Consider the following 14110-nt stretch of genomic DNA (forward strand, 5'->3'; position numbering starts at 1 on the left):
TAAGACAAGTGGTATTGTAATTACCCGTGTGGGATTTTGATCCGATATGATGATGTTTTTCTTTACTTTCTCCATTTTTAAATGCTCGCTTCATTTTTCATTTCCGGCTATTTTAAAATACTTGCTTCATTTTCTTATTTGGAAAGCTTTTACAATATTTAATTCATTTCTCTCACCTAGTGGTTTAGTGGACTCAACATAAATCATATTTTATTAATTTCATATTCTCCCTCTTTTAATTCTCAATATTACTTTGCTTTTTACAATTTTTTATTTTTTCACCTACCCCACACTACCTCTATATTTTTACAATTTTTTATTTTATTACTCTCTCCATATTTTATTAATTTTTCCGCGGAGGGAGAAATGAAGCAAATATTTAATAAAAATTGGAAAGAGTGCGATACTACTTATACCAGTACTAAAAAACCGTAAAGAAAATACGAAGTAGTTTATAGTACGTGGCAACACTACACTGGTCCCTACCCTCCACTGCATGCACCCACAAAAGCTCAATTTCCGAAAAGTGCCCTTTCTTCCTCCCTCCATAAACTGCATTTAACAAAATCATTTGGCGTCCACTAAGCTGTTCTTGTGTCTTCACTTTTTGGCGGGGAGAAAAGTGAAAAATCCATTATATTTCTTGAAAAAAGTTTCCCGCTGACAAAAAAAATAAATCAACAAAAAAAAAAAACAAAAAAAAAAACAAAGTAGTACCCATCAAAAGGAATGACAAAAGAAATTGTTAGGGTTTCTCATTTCTTGTTTGTTTTGTGGGCTTCTCTTTCTTACCTCATTATAACTTTGGTTTAGTTTTTTGATACTTAAGGAGAGAGAAAGTGACATTTTGGAAAAAGGGTTTTGAAATTTTTTTGTGGGGTTTTTCTGGGTATTCCTTTGATTACTCAACTTTGCAGAAAGATTAAAGCTTTATTAGTGTTAAGTGCTGTAAATGTGGTAATTAAGGGCTAATTTTTTTCTTCATGGGTCCCTTGTATTTAATTCAATGCTGGTGTTGATTGCTACCCACATTAGTGTCTACTTTTTTCTGGGTTAGTGGCATTTTTTAGTTGAGATTTCTGGTTTTTTTTTTCAATGTTTATTTATTTTTATTTTCTAAATGCTTTTCTTTTGACAGCACAGAGATTTCTGGGTTATTTTCACCAAATGTGGGAAGTTTGAAGAAGTTGCAAGTTTGTTGATCTTTTTGATTGTTTTTTGGCTCAAAAGCTTCTGTTCTGGTAAGAAAGAATTACCCCTTTGCTGTTCTTTTTATTTTATTGTATATTATTTTTATTTTATGGTTGGATTTGGATTTTGTTATAGATCTTTGATAGTTGCATTTAACTTATTGCAATTTGTAGATTGTTTTTTGATGAATAGGGTTTGAAATAATGCAATGTTTGGTTGTATAATATAATGTCAGAAAATGTGAGGAATTTGAGTATAATTTTTATTTACAATTTCAGGTGAAAATTTAGCTTAGTGGTGTGGAGGTAGAATGATGAGGCTTTTTAGGTTAGTTTTGATGTGTCTATATATGGTTTCTACAATGGGTCAGCTTCCGTCGCCGGATATTATAGCATTGCTTCAATTTAAGAAGGGTATTAAGCATGACCCTACTGGTTATGTATTGAATTCATGGAATGAGGAGTCCATTGACTTCAATGGGTGTCCGTCTTCTTGGAATGGGATTGTTTGTAATGGCGGGCACGTTGCCGGTGTTGTTCTTGATAACTTGGGTCTGTCTGCAGCGGCAGACTTGAGTGTATTTGCTAATCTTACCATGTTGGTTAAACTTTCAATGGCAAATAATTCCATAAGTGGCAATATCCCTAGTAATATAGGCTCATTTGATAAGCTTCAGTATTTGGATATCTCAAACAATCTGTTTGCCGGCTCTTTACCATCAGCAATTGGTAGTTTGGCTAGCTTGCAGAACCTTACATGTTCTGGAAACAACATCTCCGGACCAATTCCTGATTCTATTTCGGGACTCACTTCACTTGAGTCTCTTGATTTGAGCCGGAACTCCTTGTCTGGTCCGTTGCCTGCTTCATTGACTAAGCTAGGAAGTTTGGTTTATCTAAATCTATCTGATAATGAGTTCCAAAAGAAGATTCCAAAAGGATTTGAATTGCTTTCAAGTCTTGAGGTGCTTGACTTGCATGGAAATATGCTTGATGGAGATCTTGATTATGAGTTCTTGCTATTCTCTAGTGCTATGCATGTCGATTTGAGTAATAACCAACTTGAGAATTCTGGTTCGAAGAAGGAGAAATTCTTGGCTGGCGTGTCCGAGTCTGTTAAGTATCTGAATCTCAGCCACAACAGGCTTACTGGATCGCTAATTGGTCAAACTCAGCTCTTTGAGAACCTGAAGGTTTTGGATTTGAGTTACAATATGTTTTCGGGAGATTTGCCTGAATTCAATTTTGTTTATGATCTTGAGGTCCTCAGATTGAGCAACAACAGGTTTTCCGGGTTTGTTCCTAATGATTTGCTGAAAGGAGATCCTGTACTTCTTACTGAGTTGGATTTGAGTGGCAACAATCTCACAGGTACTATTCTATATCTAACTTTTGCTTTAGTAATCCTTAGGTTCATAATCCGTTACTTTAAGATTTAACTCATAATTGCCTTTTAATACATGTAATAAGAATGCTAATCAACTTCTGCTAAAGAAAATATATGTTGATATAACTTCTGTTCTCTCACTGTCATTATTGTCTCTCAGGTTCAATTGGCATCATCATGTCTACTACGCTGCGGACACTTAATCTGTCTTCAAATGGTCTGTCTGGTGAACTGCCACTGTTGACTGGAGACTGTGCTGTCCTTGATTTATCAAAGAATCAAATTCAAGGGAACTTGTCAAAAATGGCAAAATGGGGAAACATTGAATTCCTTGATCTCAGCCAAAATCGTTTAACAGGTCCTGTTCCTGAGACGACATCTCAGTTTTTGCATCTAAACTATCTCAATCTTTCCCATAATTCCCTTAGTAGCCGTCTCCCAAAAGTTGTGACTCAATTCCCAAAGCTTAGTGTCCTGGACCTAAGTTTCAATAAGTTGGATGGACCTCTTCAGAGTGATTTGTTAACTATGACAACCTTGCAAGAATTACATCTCGCTGGCAACTCTTTTGTTGGAAGTATTGAATTCTCTCCTCCCCCACGCCAGTCTGATCTTCGAGTGCTTGATCTTGCTGATAATCATTTGGGTGGCTACTTTCCAGACAGATTTGGGTCGCTGACTGGTCTGGAGGTGCTTAATCTTGCTAAAAATAATATTTCAGGTTCACTACCGACTTCTATGAATGATATGAGTTCGCTGACTTCTTTAGATCTATCTGAGAACCACTTTACTGGTTCTTTGCCTACTAACCTGTCTAGCAACCTTCAAAGCTTTAATGCATCATATAATGACCTCTCTGGGGTTGTTCCAGAGAATTTGAGGGTATTTCCCCGTTCATCTTTCTACCCTGGAAATTCTAAGCTACAACTTCCCAATGCGCCTCCTGGACCAGAAAGTTCTGGTGGAAACTCCAAGAGGAAATCAATGAAGACCCTGATCAAAGTGATAATTATTGTTGCATGTGTGGTGGTCTTTTTCATTTTGATTTTGCTTGCCATCTTCATACATTATATTCGTATCTCTAAGAGACCTCTATCAGAAGATGTTACTAAGAGAGATGTCCATAGGAAGATGCCACCAAATCCCACAGGCATTGGTGGGAGGGAAAATCCCCAGAATTTGGTTGTTTCAGCTGAGGACATAATCACCACTACCAGGAAAGGATCCTCATCTGAGATAATGAGTCCTGATGAGAAAGCAGCTGCTGTAACAGGTTTCTCTCCATCTAAAACTAGCCAATTATCTTGGTCACCGGAATCTGGAGATTCTTTTGCTGCAGAGAGTCTATCCAAACTTGATGTTAGATCACCTGATCGGCTAGCTGGTGAGTTGTATTTTCTTGATGATACAGTATCTTTGACACCCGAGGAGCTGTCAAAAGCTCCGGCAGAGGTTTTGGGTCGTAGCAGTCATGGAACGTCTTATAGAGCCACGTTAGAAAATGGTATGTTCTTAACCGTGAAGTGGCTAAGAGAAGGTGTTGCAAAACCAAAGAAAGACTTTTCGAAGGAGGCTAAGAAATTTGCGAATATCAGGCATCCAAATGTTGTTGCATTACGAGGGTACTATTGGGGACCTACCCAGCATGAGAAGCTCATTCTTTCAGATTATGTCTCACCTGGAAGTCTTGCAAGCTTTCTTTATGGTAATAACTTGTGCTCTCTTCTGTATCTGTTTGAAAATGAGTTTAACTCCCTAACGGGAAAGAGGAATATCAGATATGAAAATCTGGAACTTTATAGATTAAAAAAAAAAAAAAAAAAAATTCAATCATATGATTTTTACCTGCGTATTTTAGCTCTCTTATTTTCACTGTGGCATGCATTTTCTTTCTTCTTACGATAGAACATAATTGCATTTGTTGCCAGGTTTGACTTAGTATGTTGCATATGATTGCTTGACTTCGGGTTCTATAAGTTTATTTGATTGACATGCTTAAACTTATATGTAAATGGGCGCTGTTTTTGATGAAGGTAAACTTTTGGGAGTTGTATAAGGTTACATTTATGCGTTGGCATCTTTTTCCTCATTTTGCCCTTCACTTTCTGGAATGTATGTGGTGTCTATATGTGATGAAAAAATGTTCAGGTAATTGAGTCCGATGGAGATGCATAAGGTCTTGCTGTATGAAGATCTACTACCTTTGAAAATTTTATTATTCTGAATGGAACATGTGTTCGGGTAGATCTACAATCTACAATTATGCTCATATTCATTGCTGCTTATATTTTTCTCTTGAATAAATATGCAATACTTCTATTTGCTTAGACATCTTCAAGCTTATGCATAGTTGTACATGGTAACTCATAATTGCTGTTCATAGTATCTCTGTTATATGCTGCATTATTAATTACTACTTTTTTTTTAGATCGACCAGGGAGAAAAGGTCCACCATTAACTTGGCCACAGAGACTAAAGATTGCAGTAGATGTTGCTCGTGGTCTGAACTATCTCCATTTTGATCGAGCTCTTCCTCATGGTAATCTAAAAGCAAACAACATATTATTGGATGGTCCTGAGCTCAATGCACGAGTCGCAGATTACTGTCTTCATCGCCTCATGACTCAAGCTGGAACAATTGAACAAATCCTCGATGCTGGTGTATTAGGATACCGGGCTCCAGAATTGGCTGCTTCTAAGAAACCACTTCCGTCTTTCAAGTCTGATGTTTTTGCCTTCGGAGTTGTATTGTTGGAATTGTTGACTGGAAGATGTGCTGGCGAAGTTGTCTCTGGTGAAGGGGGAGGTGTTGATTTGACAGATTGGGTTCGGTTGAGAGTTGCTGAAGGACGGGGCTCTGATTGCTTCGATTCTGTCCTGACTACAGAAATGGGAAATCCTACTGTAGACAAGGGGTCAAAGGAGGTACTTGGAATTGCTTTACGATGTATACGCTCAGTTTCAGAGAGACCAGGTATCAAGACTATTTACGAGGATCTTTCATCCATTTAGTTTGTTTGAGGTTTTAGTTTTTTTTTTTTTTTTTTTTTGGGGAATTTTGATTTTTAGATCTTCCTGGAATTGGGATATGTTAGCAGCCTCAGTTTTTGAGTGTTAGTTTTACTGTAGGCGGTGGGAATTGTTTTCTTGAATGATGGTTGTACAAATGAGCCATCATTCAATGTTTGCATATTAAGATTAGATGCCCATATGTAAAAAAGAATTATCACTTTGCGAATACCTTATTAGCAATGTGAAAGCCTTTAACTTGTTAATCAAATCTCTTGCTTGATTCCGAAAGCTGCAAGTTTTACTTTTCTAACTATGGCATTCCAAGAGCAGAAAGTTTTTATTACAATCCAGCTCCCTTGTTTTGTTTCGCACTTGTTTTCTTATTGATACTGCAATGCAATTCTGAATTGAAATGCCTGAGGGCCTGAAGGTTTTTACGGCATTGGTCAAGGACCTCTTCCATCTTGAATGTTAAAGAAGTAAAACAGAATGGATTTGCACTTAACAGAGAGGGAGAAGTCAATTAAATTTCAGCTGAGCTATGATTCTGAATTGGAGAATAATTATGTTATTATTTAGTGCATGGTGTAATTCTTGTATGGGTATTCATCAGTGAAATCTATGGAAGTTCACAGGCAGAGAACTAGGTTGGACTTGTTCAAAAGTCACATGAAACTATGAAAGTTCACATTCTTCATATTGTCGACGAAATTGCTTGTACTCTTGGCTAACTTTATGAGCTCAATTGTATCAGATGCAGTATGTTGTGCAACCTGTTTTTTTTTTTTTTTTTTTTTATCATAGTACTTGTAAGTCGTAAGACTCGTAACAAGGTTACCTAATGCCTATAACGGCTATAAGGCTATAGCCACCAACTCAAGACCACTAATTAAACAATAATTTATTGGTTAATGTGTGTTAGATCGATCAAAATCATATAATGTCACAAACATTTTAGTCGAAAGTGAATTAATACTAAAAACAAATTTGTATGGAATAATTTATGAAGTTATTTCAAATATATTCAAATTAATTCTTTTTTCAATAATAATTCTAAAAAAACATCTTGTTGACGAGGTATTAAGACGATAGATTCTGTCCAAAGATAATTTTTCATTTTTATTGGGTGCAAGAGGGGTTAGGCCCCGAAAGAAAATTAACAATTAGGAAAAGCTAAGGGGTGCTTCAAAAAAAAAAAAAAAAAAGAAAAAAGAGGAAAAGCTTGGGGATCAGACGTGCCATTGCCACGTCTATTACATCCTCATGCATTATACAACCTAAAGGTAAATGGGAATTGAATCAACTTTTAGATATGCTGTTTTGGGATTCTCTTTAGTTCAGCCAAAATACTCGTAATTATTTTCATAGAAGTGTATTTTCTTTATAAAAAATGCAACATGTTGGGCAACTTTAGAGAAAAAACAACCCTTTAAATAAGATGAGTGTATATTACTGTATAATCCCTTTAACAAAAATATAATCCCTTTAACAAAAATACTTCGTAGTTAAAGCTACATATTTCGTACTTAACTACTTATGAGTATATGATGTGTTTGTACACTCGAATACCCCACGCTCACATGAGGCCAGGTTAATTTCACCTTATTTTTACTTATCAGATTAAAAAAAAAAAATTCTAACGCCCTTTGTCGTTTTATGTGCAATTTTTTATCGTTAAATATCTTTAATTATTAAATAAAAAAATTATGAAAACACATATTACTCTACTTGATATCATACACATAATGCCACAACTCCGTATTACTCCAATTACCATACACATAATGTCAAAACTTAGAAGAATCAGACAATCAAATCAAATAAGTAAAAATAAGGTCGTAACTCTTCCCTACCTTTATAAAAGTTTAACTAAACGCTTATGAATGGTGTTATGCCAATTATATCCCTAAAAATGTCTATTTACATATACACCCCTATTTATGCATGCGAATCACATACGTGGTATTTTTTTTTATCAACGTAGTTTTTTTTTTTTCCCTATCTTTTAAAAATTTTGAGATGATCCTTATAAATAATGCGGACATTTTTACTTTTTAACCTATTTTCCACACATGGCTAGTTATGTACGTTCATCATGCGCATTAGGACGTTTTTCCAAAGTGAGCCAATTTTGGCAAATATTAACCAAAATGGTCCGTGGCAAAAGTATTTACCAAACTAAGCTTCCAGACTAAAACGCTGTCTCGCTCAGCGTTTTATGCCTGGTTTTTTTTTTAAAAAAAAAAATCAACCTAAAAACGCTGTCTGGGACAGCGTTTCTATCGTTTTTTTTAAATTTTTGTAATTGCCTTTTATTTATAAAAATGTTTTTAAAAAACAAAAACAGTTATACCAAAGACGCTGTCCCACACAGCGCTTTATGTACAAACTTCTTTGTACCTAAAACGCTGTCTCAGACAGCGTCTTATTTTCAACCTAAAACGCTGTCTGGGACAGTGTTTCTCTGCTGGTGTGCAAAACAGCAGCAGAATCAGCCTTTTGCCACTGATCTGCCACTTTCTTCTGCCCCCACCCACCACCCCCTGCCATGATTCTTGCCACCACAATCCACCAACAACCCCCACCATCGACCACCATCTGCCACCACTTTTGACCTCCAACAACACTTCAACCAGCTCCACCACCAACCCCAACCATTCAACAACCGTCGATAACCACCCACCACAACCAACAACACTAAAACCACCATGAACAACCACATTAACCACCACGGGCCATCCTTTCTTCCCCATTTTCGACTATGGATTCCAAATGTTTGTTGTTTAACGTACATTAGCCCTGAAGGATCTATTTTGACTGACATAAATCCGATTTGGATAAATAAGCAAACAAAACTTCAAAACACAAACAGATTCATTCAACCAGCATGTCTTATATTGATAATGCAATCGTTATATACAACATTCCAGGAAAAAGGACAAAACAATGATACAATACGTTCACTACTCATCAATTTGGTGTAACCCTTCCCTAGCCTCACTGTCGTCCCTTCGTCTTGGACGACGCCGAGTGTAATGGTGAATGGTGGTGAATGGGTTCCGGCGCGGGGGGGGGAGTGAGCTGGCTGGACGATGCGTCCTCCTGGGTTCTGAAGGGTGCAGAACTGTGGAAGATGTACTCCTCTGCCTCTGTGTGCGACGTAGGATCACCTCCACTGCTACTCTGGCCGGGGTCGAACCGCGAATGGATGGAGTGACCATCATCACCGTCCCGCTGTTGGATGAGATGATCGTGACCATGTCTGCGTAAGGAAGTCGCGGACATATCTCGCATCCGCTGGACCTGGGCTCTGGTGGGTCTGTTTGTAAGGGCGAGGGACAGTGCATCATACATCGCCACCATATCCGCCGCCTGTAGTAATCATCGATCAGTCAAGTACATGATATTTAAAAAAGTTAAAAAATGAGGATGATAAGTATAGTAAAAGGAACTCACATATCCGCTAATGACGTCATGTGCCGGGTGGTAATGGGTGGACGGTGGTGTGTAGCTAGGGTTGATGAAACGGCGTGTGATAAGCCTGTACCACACCATGTACGGATCGTCATGATCCATAACGCCCTGCATGGGATAACCCTGAACGACATGACCCAACCGCTGCTCCCATAGCTGAAGATACTGCCAATGCTCCAGTGCCCAGTTTGTCTCCGTCTTTCCCTGACGGTCAATGTCGTGAAGGCGCACGACAGTGTCACAGTTCTGGGGAATAAGCTGTTGCAGTCCGAACTGTCGCATGACGCGGTCAGGTAGGTGACTCTCCACAACCTCGAAACAGATCAGGGGGACCCGGGCACGCCACTCTCCCTGATGCTCCAGTAGATGTGCAGGCATGACATCTACCAACTCCAGTACATACGGATCCCATGTGATCTGCAATAACACATCCTAAATAAGTTAGTCCACAATCAGTATACACAGTACCTAAATGATTACAAATGTCTTCAGAGTTTGTACCTGATCCTCAGTGAGTCGATCAAGGGCGTCTCGGTAGTATGGAAGACCCGTCGCCGCATGTGCCTGTGTGAGTTTGGGGACCATCCACCTGGGGCAACAAATTTGGTAAGTATGTTTACAAAATGAAATCGTATATGGGAAAAAAAATGACACATGTTACAAACCTGCAACCGTAAGCCTCATCAGCTGCAGGGCGAGGCGGAGCGATGTACGGCTCATACTGGTCATCCTGGTCCTGCTGCCCCGGACGATGTACAGCAGGCCTACCTGGTCTTCCTACATGGATGTGCTCCCAAGCCCATAGCTTCAATAGCAAAACACAAAACTATGTTAAATATGACATTACTCATTGCATAATTCGCTTGTGATAATATACGTAGTATACCTGAAGCACAAATAGAGGTCCACAAATCTCGAGCGCACCACTCCGTGAGGCTCTGCAAAGTTGGCGATACAACACCGCCAAAGAGGCACTACCCCAGCTGTATCCACGGATATGCTCCCAGTCGTGGTCCAACAGTTGTAGGTAAATAAGCTGCAAGTGGCTCCCGCTCTTGTTGCCGAACAACACGCCGGATATGAGGAAGAACAAGTACGCTCGAGCGTATCTCTGTACTGTGGCGTCATCGGCCTCCGCAGGAAAGCCCTGGAAAGTATCTCGTAACCAGACCGTCCTCAAGGCGGAGCCCCTAACATCGTTGGGACCCGGCTGCACCCCGAGAACCCGCACAACCAATCCAACGGGATCGACTAGAAATGATCCCGTCACCGCAGTCCCCTGTACTGGAAGGCGCGTAAGTATTGCCACGTCCCGCAATGTCACAGTCGCCTCCCCAACTGGTAGGTGGAAGGAGTGCGTCTCCTGCCTCCATCTCTCCACTAACGCCGTGACAAGGTGTCGGTCGATCTCCCTGAATCCCAAGCGATGTACACCGCCAAAGCCAGCGTACGTCACGTACTCAAGGCAGCGATCATGGACAACCCATGGGGTCCTGTAGTGCCTGCACTGTAGTGGCTTCGCTACGTCACCCCGAAAACACAGGAGCATTTATAAGTAACAAAAGATTGTACATCAAAGAATCCAAAAACGTTAAAGATGAATCATTACCGTCAGGTTCCATACGTCGACGCTCCGATGGGTGTCCTGTAGTGTCAGGACAAAAGGGTCAACAAGTCCGGGTGTCCTATCCTGTACGTCCATGATATCTGTTCATTGAAAACGTTACACACCAAACACTAACACAATATATTGAATACTAATTTCGATTGAAAGGCATAAACAGGAAATCTCGAACATCCAACGTACAAAATAAAATTCATCGAATTGAACACAATAACACATAATGTAGAAAATTATAACTGTTTCATCAAAATAACACCACTACATACTACTATATCAAATAACACATATACACTTAGGTCCTATGTTGGTCTAGATGGACAAGTAGTGCGGTTGTGACCTTGCTGGTGACAACGGCTGCATTTGGTTGGGAACGTCTCCGAGAAGTTGAATGTCTCCGAGAAGTTAGTAGTACATATACCATACCTGCGACCACTGTCGTGAAACAGAGACCACATAGGGAACGAGACTTGAGCAATGTACTCAATGGCCTTGGGACAGGCCTCACCAATGAAACACAAATCAACTTGAAGTTTTCTTTCTTGCCTTTGGTACGCAACGGCCTTGAACATGTCTCTCATGTCGTTACTTCGCACGTGAGTCTTCAAGTTAGAGGCTATGTGGCGGACACAAAACCTGTGATACGCTCGGGGCTGGGTGAATCCAACATTGGGATCATTCATTGCTGCAATGATCCCAGGATGCCGATCAGAAATAACACAAAGGCCATCCCGTTGCGTGACACGATCTCGAATACAACCTAGGAACCAAGACCAGCTGGAAGTGTTTTCCCCTTCAACCACCGCAAATGCAATAGGAAATACTTGGAAGCTTGCATCAACACTCGTAGCAACCAACAATGTTCCTTTATACTTCCCGTACAAGTGCGTCCCATCGATACAGATAACAGGCATACAATGTTTAAAGCCATGTATACAAGGACCGAAGGCCCAAAACACTCGTTCAAACACTTCCATGTTGCTGTAGTATACACCATCCACTAAAGCTTTGTGTTTCCATACGACACATGTTCCCGGGTTCGACCGTAGGAGTGCTTGCATGAAGTGGGGAAGTTTGCCATATGAACTCTCCCAATCCCCAAATATCTCAGCTATAGCTTTCTCCTTGGCATACCACGCTCGTCGATACGGGACATCGAAATGAAATTGCTTCGAGATCAGTTCCTGTATGAATTCCACTTTCAACGAAGGATCTTTCCGCACAAAGGACTTCACATACTCGGCTATTACGGACGAATCCAAGTGTGGGTGATCATTAGATAGTACTTCACTGACACATGTCTCCCGATGCGGGCCTTTGTACGTGACTATGGTAAAACCACGTGAGTGCTCACTCGATTTGGTACCCCGTAGCATCCAACCACATTTCTTCTTGCATCGCAGATGTAGGACACCATCATTCGAGGTCACTGTGGTGTAGAATTGATTCCTCTGAATAGAATACATCTTCACCATTTCTTGAAGCATTTTCTTGCTCTCAAAATACATTCCCTTCTCAAATTCTCCCCCGGGAACAAAAGAGGTGTGGCTACCCGATTCGGCCCAATACTGATCAACTTCATAGTTCTCGGGTACCTCACTGAACCAAGGTATGGGAGTTCTAACCAACGACTGACCATCTTCCACCTGTGTAGGTTCATCATCCCCCTCTCTGTTCTCGTCCTCATCATCCATTTCCGCATACACATCATACACCGACAATTCATTATTCACAACATCATCAAAATGATTTGGCTCTTCTCGAAACGGTGAACCATCATCACCTTGCATAGGAGAGTAGCTATGCAATTGCATCGGCGAAGATGCCACGGTGTTCGATGACGACGGAGCAGGCTGGCCGAACACTGTCACGCGTCCCCCCGCATGTACTGGTGAAGCTATATGAGAACTAAAAGGCAAGTGAAATTGGTCGTCCTGCATCATTCGAGTGAAAGAACCCATCCCATATGCATTCGATGGAATGTGGTTTGCGGGCTCTTGGAAGGACGCGGTGTTGTAATCAGAGACATATGTAGCTTGCTGTTCTGCCCGAGTACTTTGTTGGGTACATATAGGCACTGTTTCTACATATATCTCATTGGGAAAACCCTTCATTCCTACCATGCTCCTCAAACCTTTCAAATGTCTGTTCGTAGAGACAGGTAACACTTGCACCCCATGACCAGTATCACACCTCATTTTAAGGTTCAGTTCAACAGTCATAGGGTTTGAACCAATACAACTGTGAACCTCATTCATCAGATCAGTCACAGTCATGTTCGGTTCAAGTGTTATAAGGTCCATATTCCCTCCACTGTACTCCACATTTGATCCATTACACAAAATTTCACCTCCCCATCGACATAACAACGCTACATTTTGTCCAGCCATATTCTACATAACAACCAAAACACATTTTACGTAAAGCCGTTAAATCATCCCTAAATCACCACAATCAAACAAAATTTTTTTACATACTATACAAATTAACTACTAAGAACCCCTAAATCATCATTATTACACAACAATGTAGGTAATTACAATTGTTCAAAACCTAATAATTATCAACCATTGTCAACAATTTTCAACAAAACCAACAACAACAATTCAACATTATCCAAACTATTATCAACACTAACAATATCAACACTACCATTATCAACACTAACAATTCAACAATTACCAACACTAATAATTCAACAATACCAACACTAACAATTCAACATTTTTAACACTAACAACTCAACCTCATCAACATTTTAACCCAATTCCAAAAAAATTAGAAATCACCAACATAAATCCTAGAATTTAAAACACAAAGAAAGTTGAATGAATACCTATTTCAGGGTGAGGGGAGTGTATAGTGGGCTACACGGCGGGCGACGGTGGAGGTGGCGGCGGGCGACGGTGGAGGTGACGGCGGGCGACGGTGGAGGTGGCGGCGCCGGCGGCGGTCTACACGGAGGAACACAAGTATGAGAGAGAGGGGGATTAAGTTAGAGTTTGGGAAAGAAGGGGTTTGAGAATGAAGGACGAGGAAATGAAAGGATGAAATACGCTGGTGCAGGAAAAAAAAAACGACAGAAACGCTGTCTCAGACAGCGTTTCATTAATAACCTTAAACGCTGTCTAAGACAGCGTTTATAGAGTTTCAGAGTTAAACGCTGTCTGGGATAGCGTCTTTGGTATAACTGTTTTTGTTTTTAAAACATTTTTATAAATAAAAGGCAATTAAAAAATTTAAAAAAAACGACAGAAACGCTGTCCCAGACAGCGTTTTTAGGTTGATTTTTTTTTAAAAAAAACCCAGGCATAAAACGCTGACCGAGACAGCGTTTTAGCCTGGAAGCTTAGTTTGGTAAATACTTTTGCCACGAAACCATTTTGGTTAATATTTGCCAAAATTGGCTCACTTTGAAAAAACGTC

At 40.0% G+C, this 14110-nt stretch overlaps 1 protein-coding gene across 2 annotated transcripts; it reads left to right on the top strand.

The window, feature by feature from the left end:
• Positions 1-6483, top strand: LOC110698739 (probable LRR receptor-like serine/threonine-protein kinase At4g20940). 2 transcript variants are annotated; one of them, XM_021876249.1, is made up of 5 exons: positions 1-1052; positions 1139-1241; positions 1470-2561; positions 2738-4282; positions 5006-6483. In XM_021876249.1, exons 3-5 carry the CDS (start codon positions 1502-1504, stop codon positions 5587-5589), a joined length of 3189 nt encoding a protein of 1062 aa, XP_021731941.1. In that variant the 5' UTR covers positions 1-1052; positions 1139-1241; positions 1470-1501; the 3' UTR covers positions 5590-6483. The 2 variants fall into 2 exon arrangements, with proteins under 2 accessions (XP_021731941.1, XP_021731944.1); XM_021876252.1 differs by having other exon boundaries at positions 1144-1241.
• Positions 6484-14110: the final 7627 nt, after the last annotated feature.

Source organism: Chenopodium quinoa, unplaced genomic scaffold (genome assembly GCF_001683475.1).
Source record: "Chenopodium quinoa cultivar QQ74 unplaced genomic scaffold, ASM168347v1, whole genome shotgun sequence".
NCBI classification, from domain to species: domain Eukaryota; kingdom Viridiplantae; phylum Streptophyta; class Magnoliopsida; order Caryophyllales; family Amaranthaceae; genus Chenopodium; species Chenopodium quinoa.

Coding starts and splice junctions, on each gene's coding strand:
- LOC110698739 (XM_021876249.1), top strand. CDS start 1,502: ATGATGAGGCTTTTTAGGTTAGTTTTGATGTGTCTATATATGGTTTCT. Junction 2,562..2,737: donor GAGTGGCAACAATCTCACAG/GTACTATTCTAT, acceptor ATTGTCTCTCAG/GTTCAATTGGCATCATCATG. Junction 4,283..5,005: donor TCTTGCAAGCTTTCTTTATG/GTAATAACTTGT, acceptor CTTTTTTTTTAG/ATCGACCAGGGAGAAAAGGT.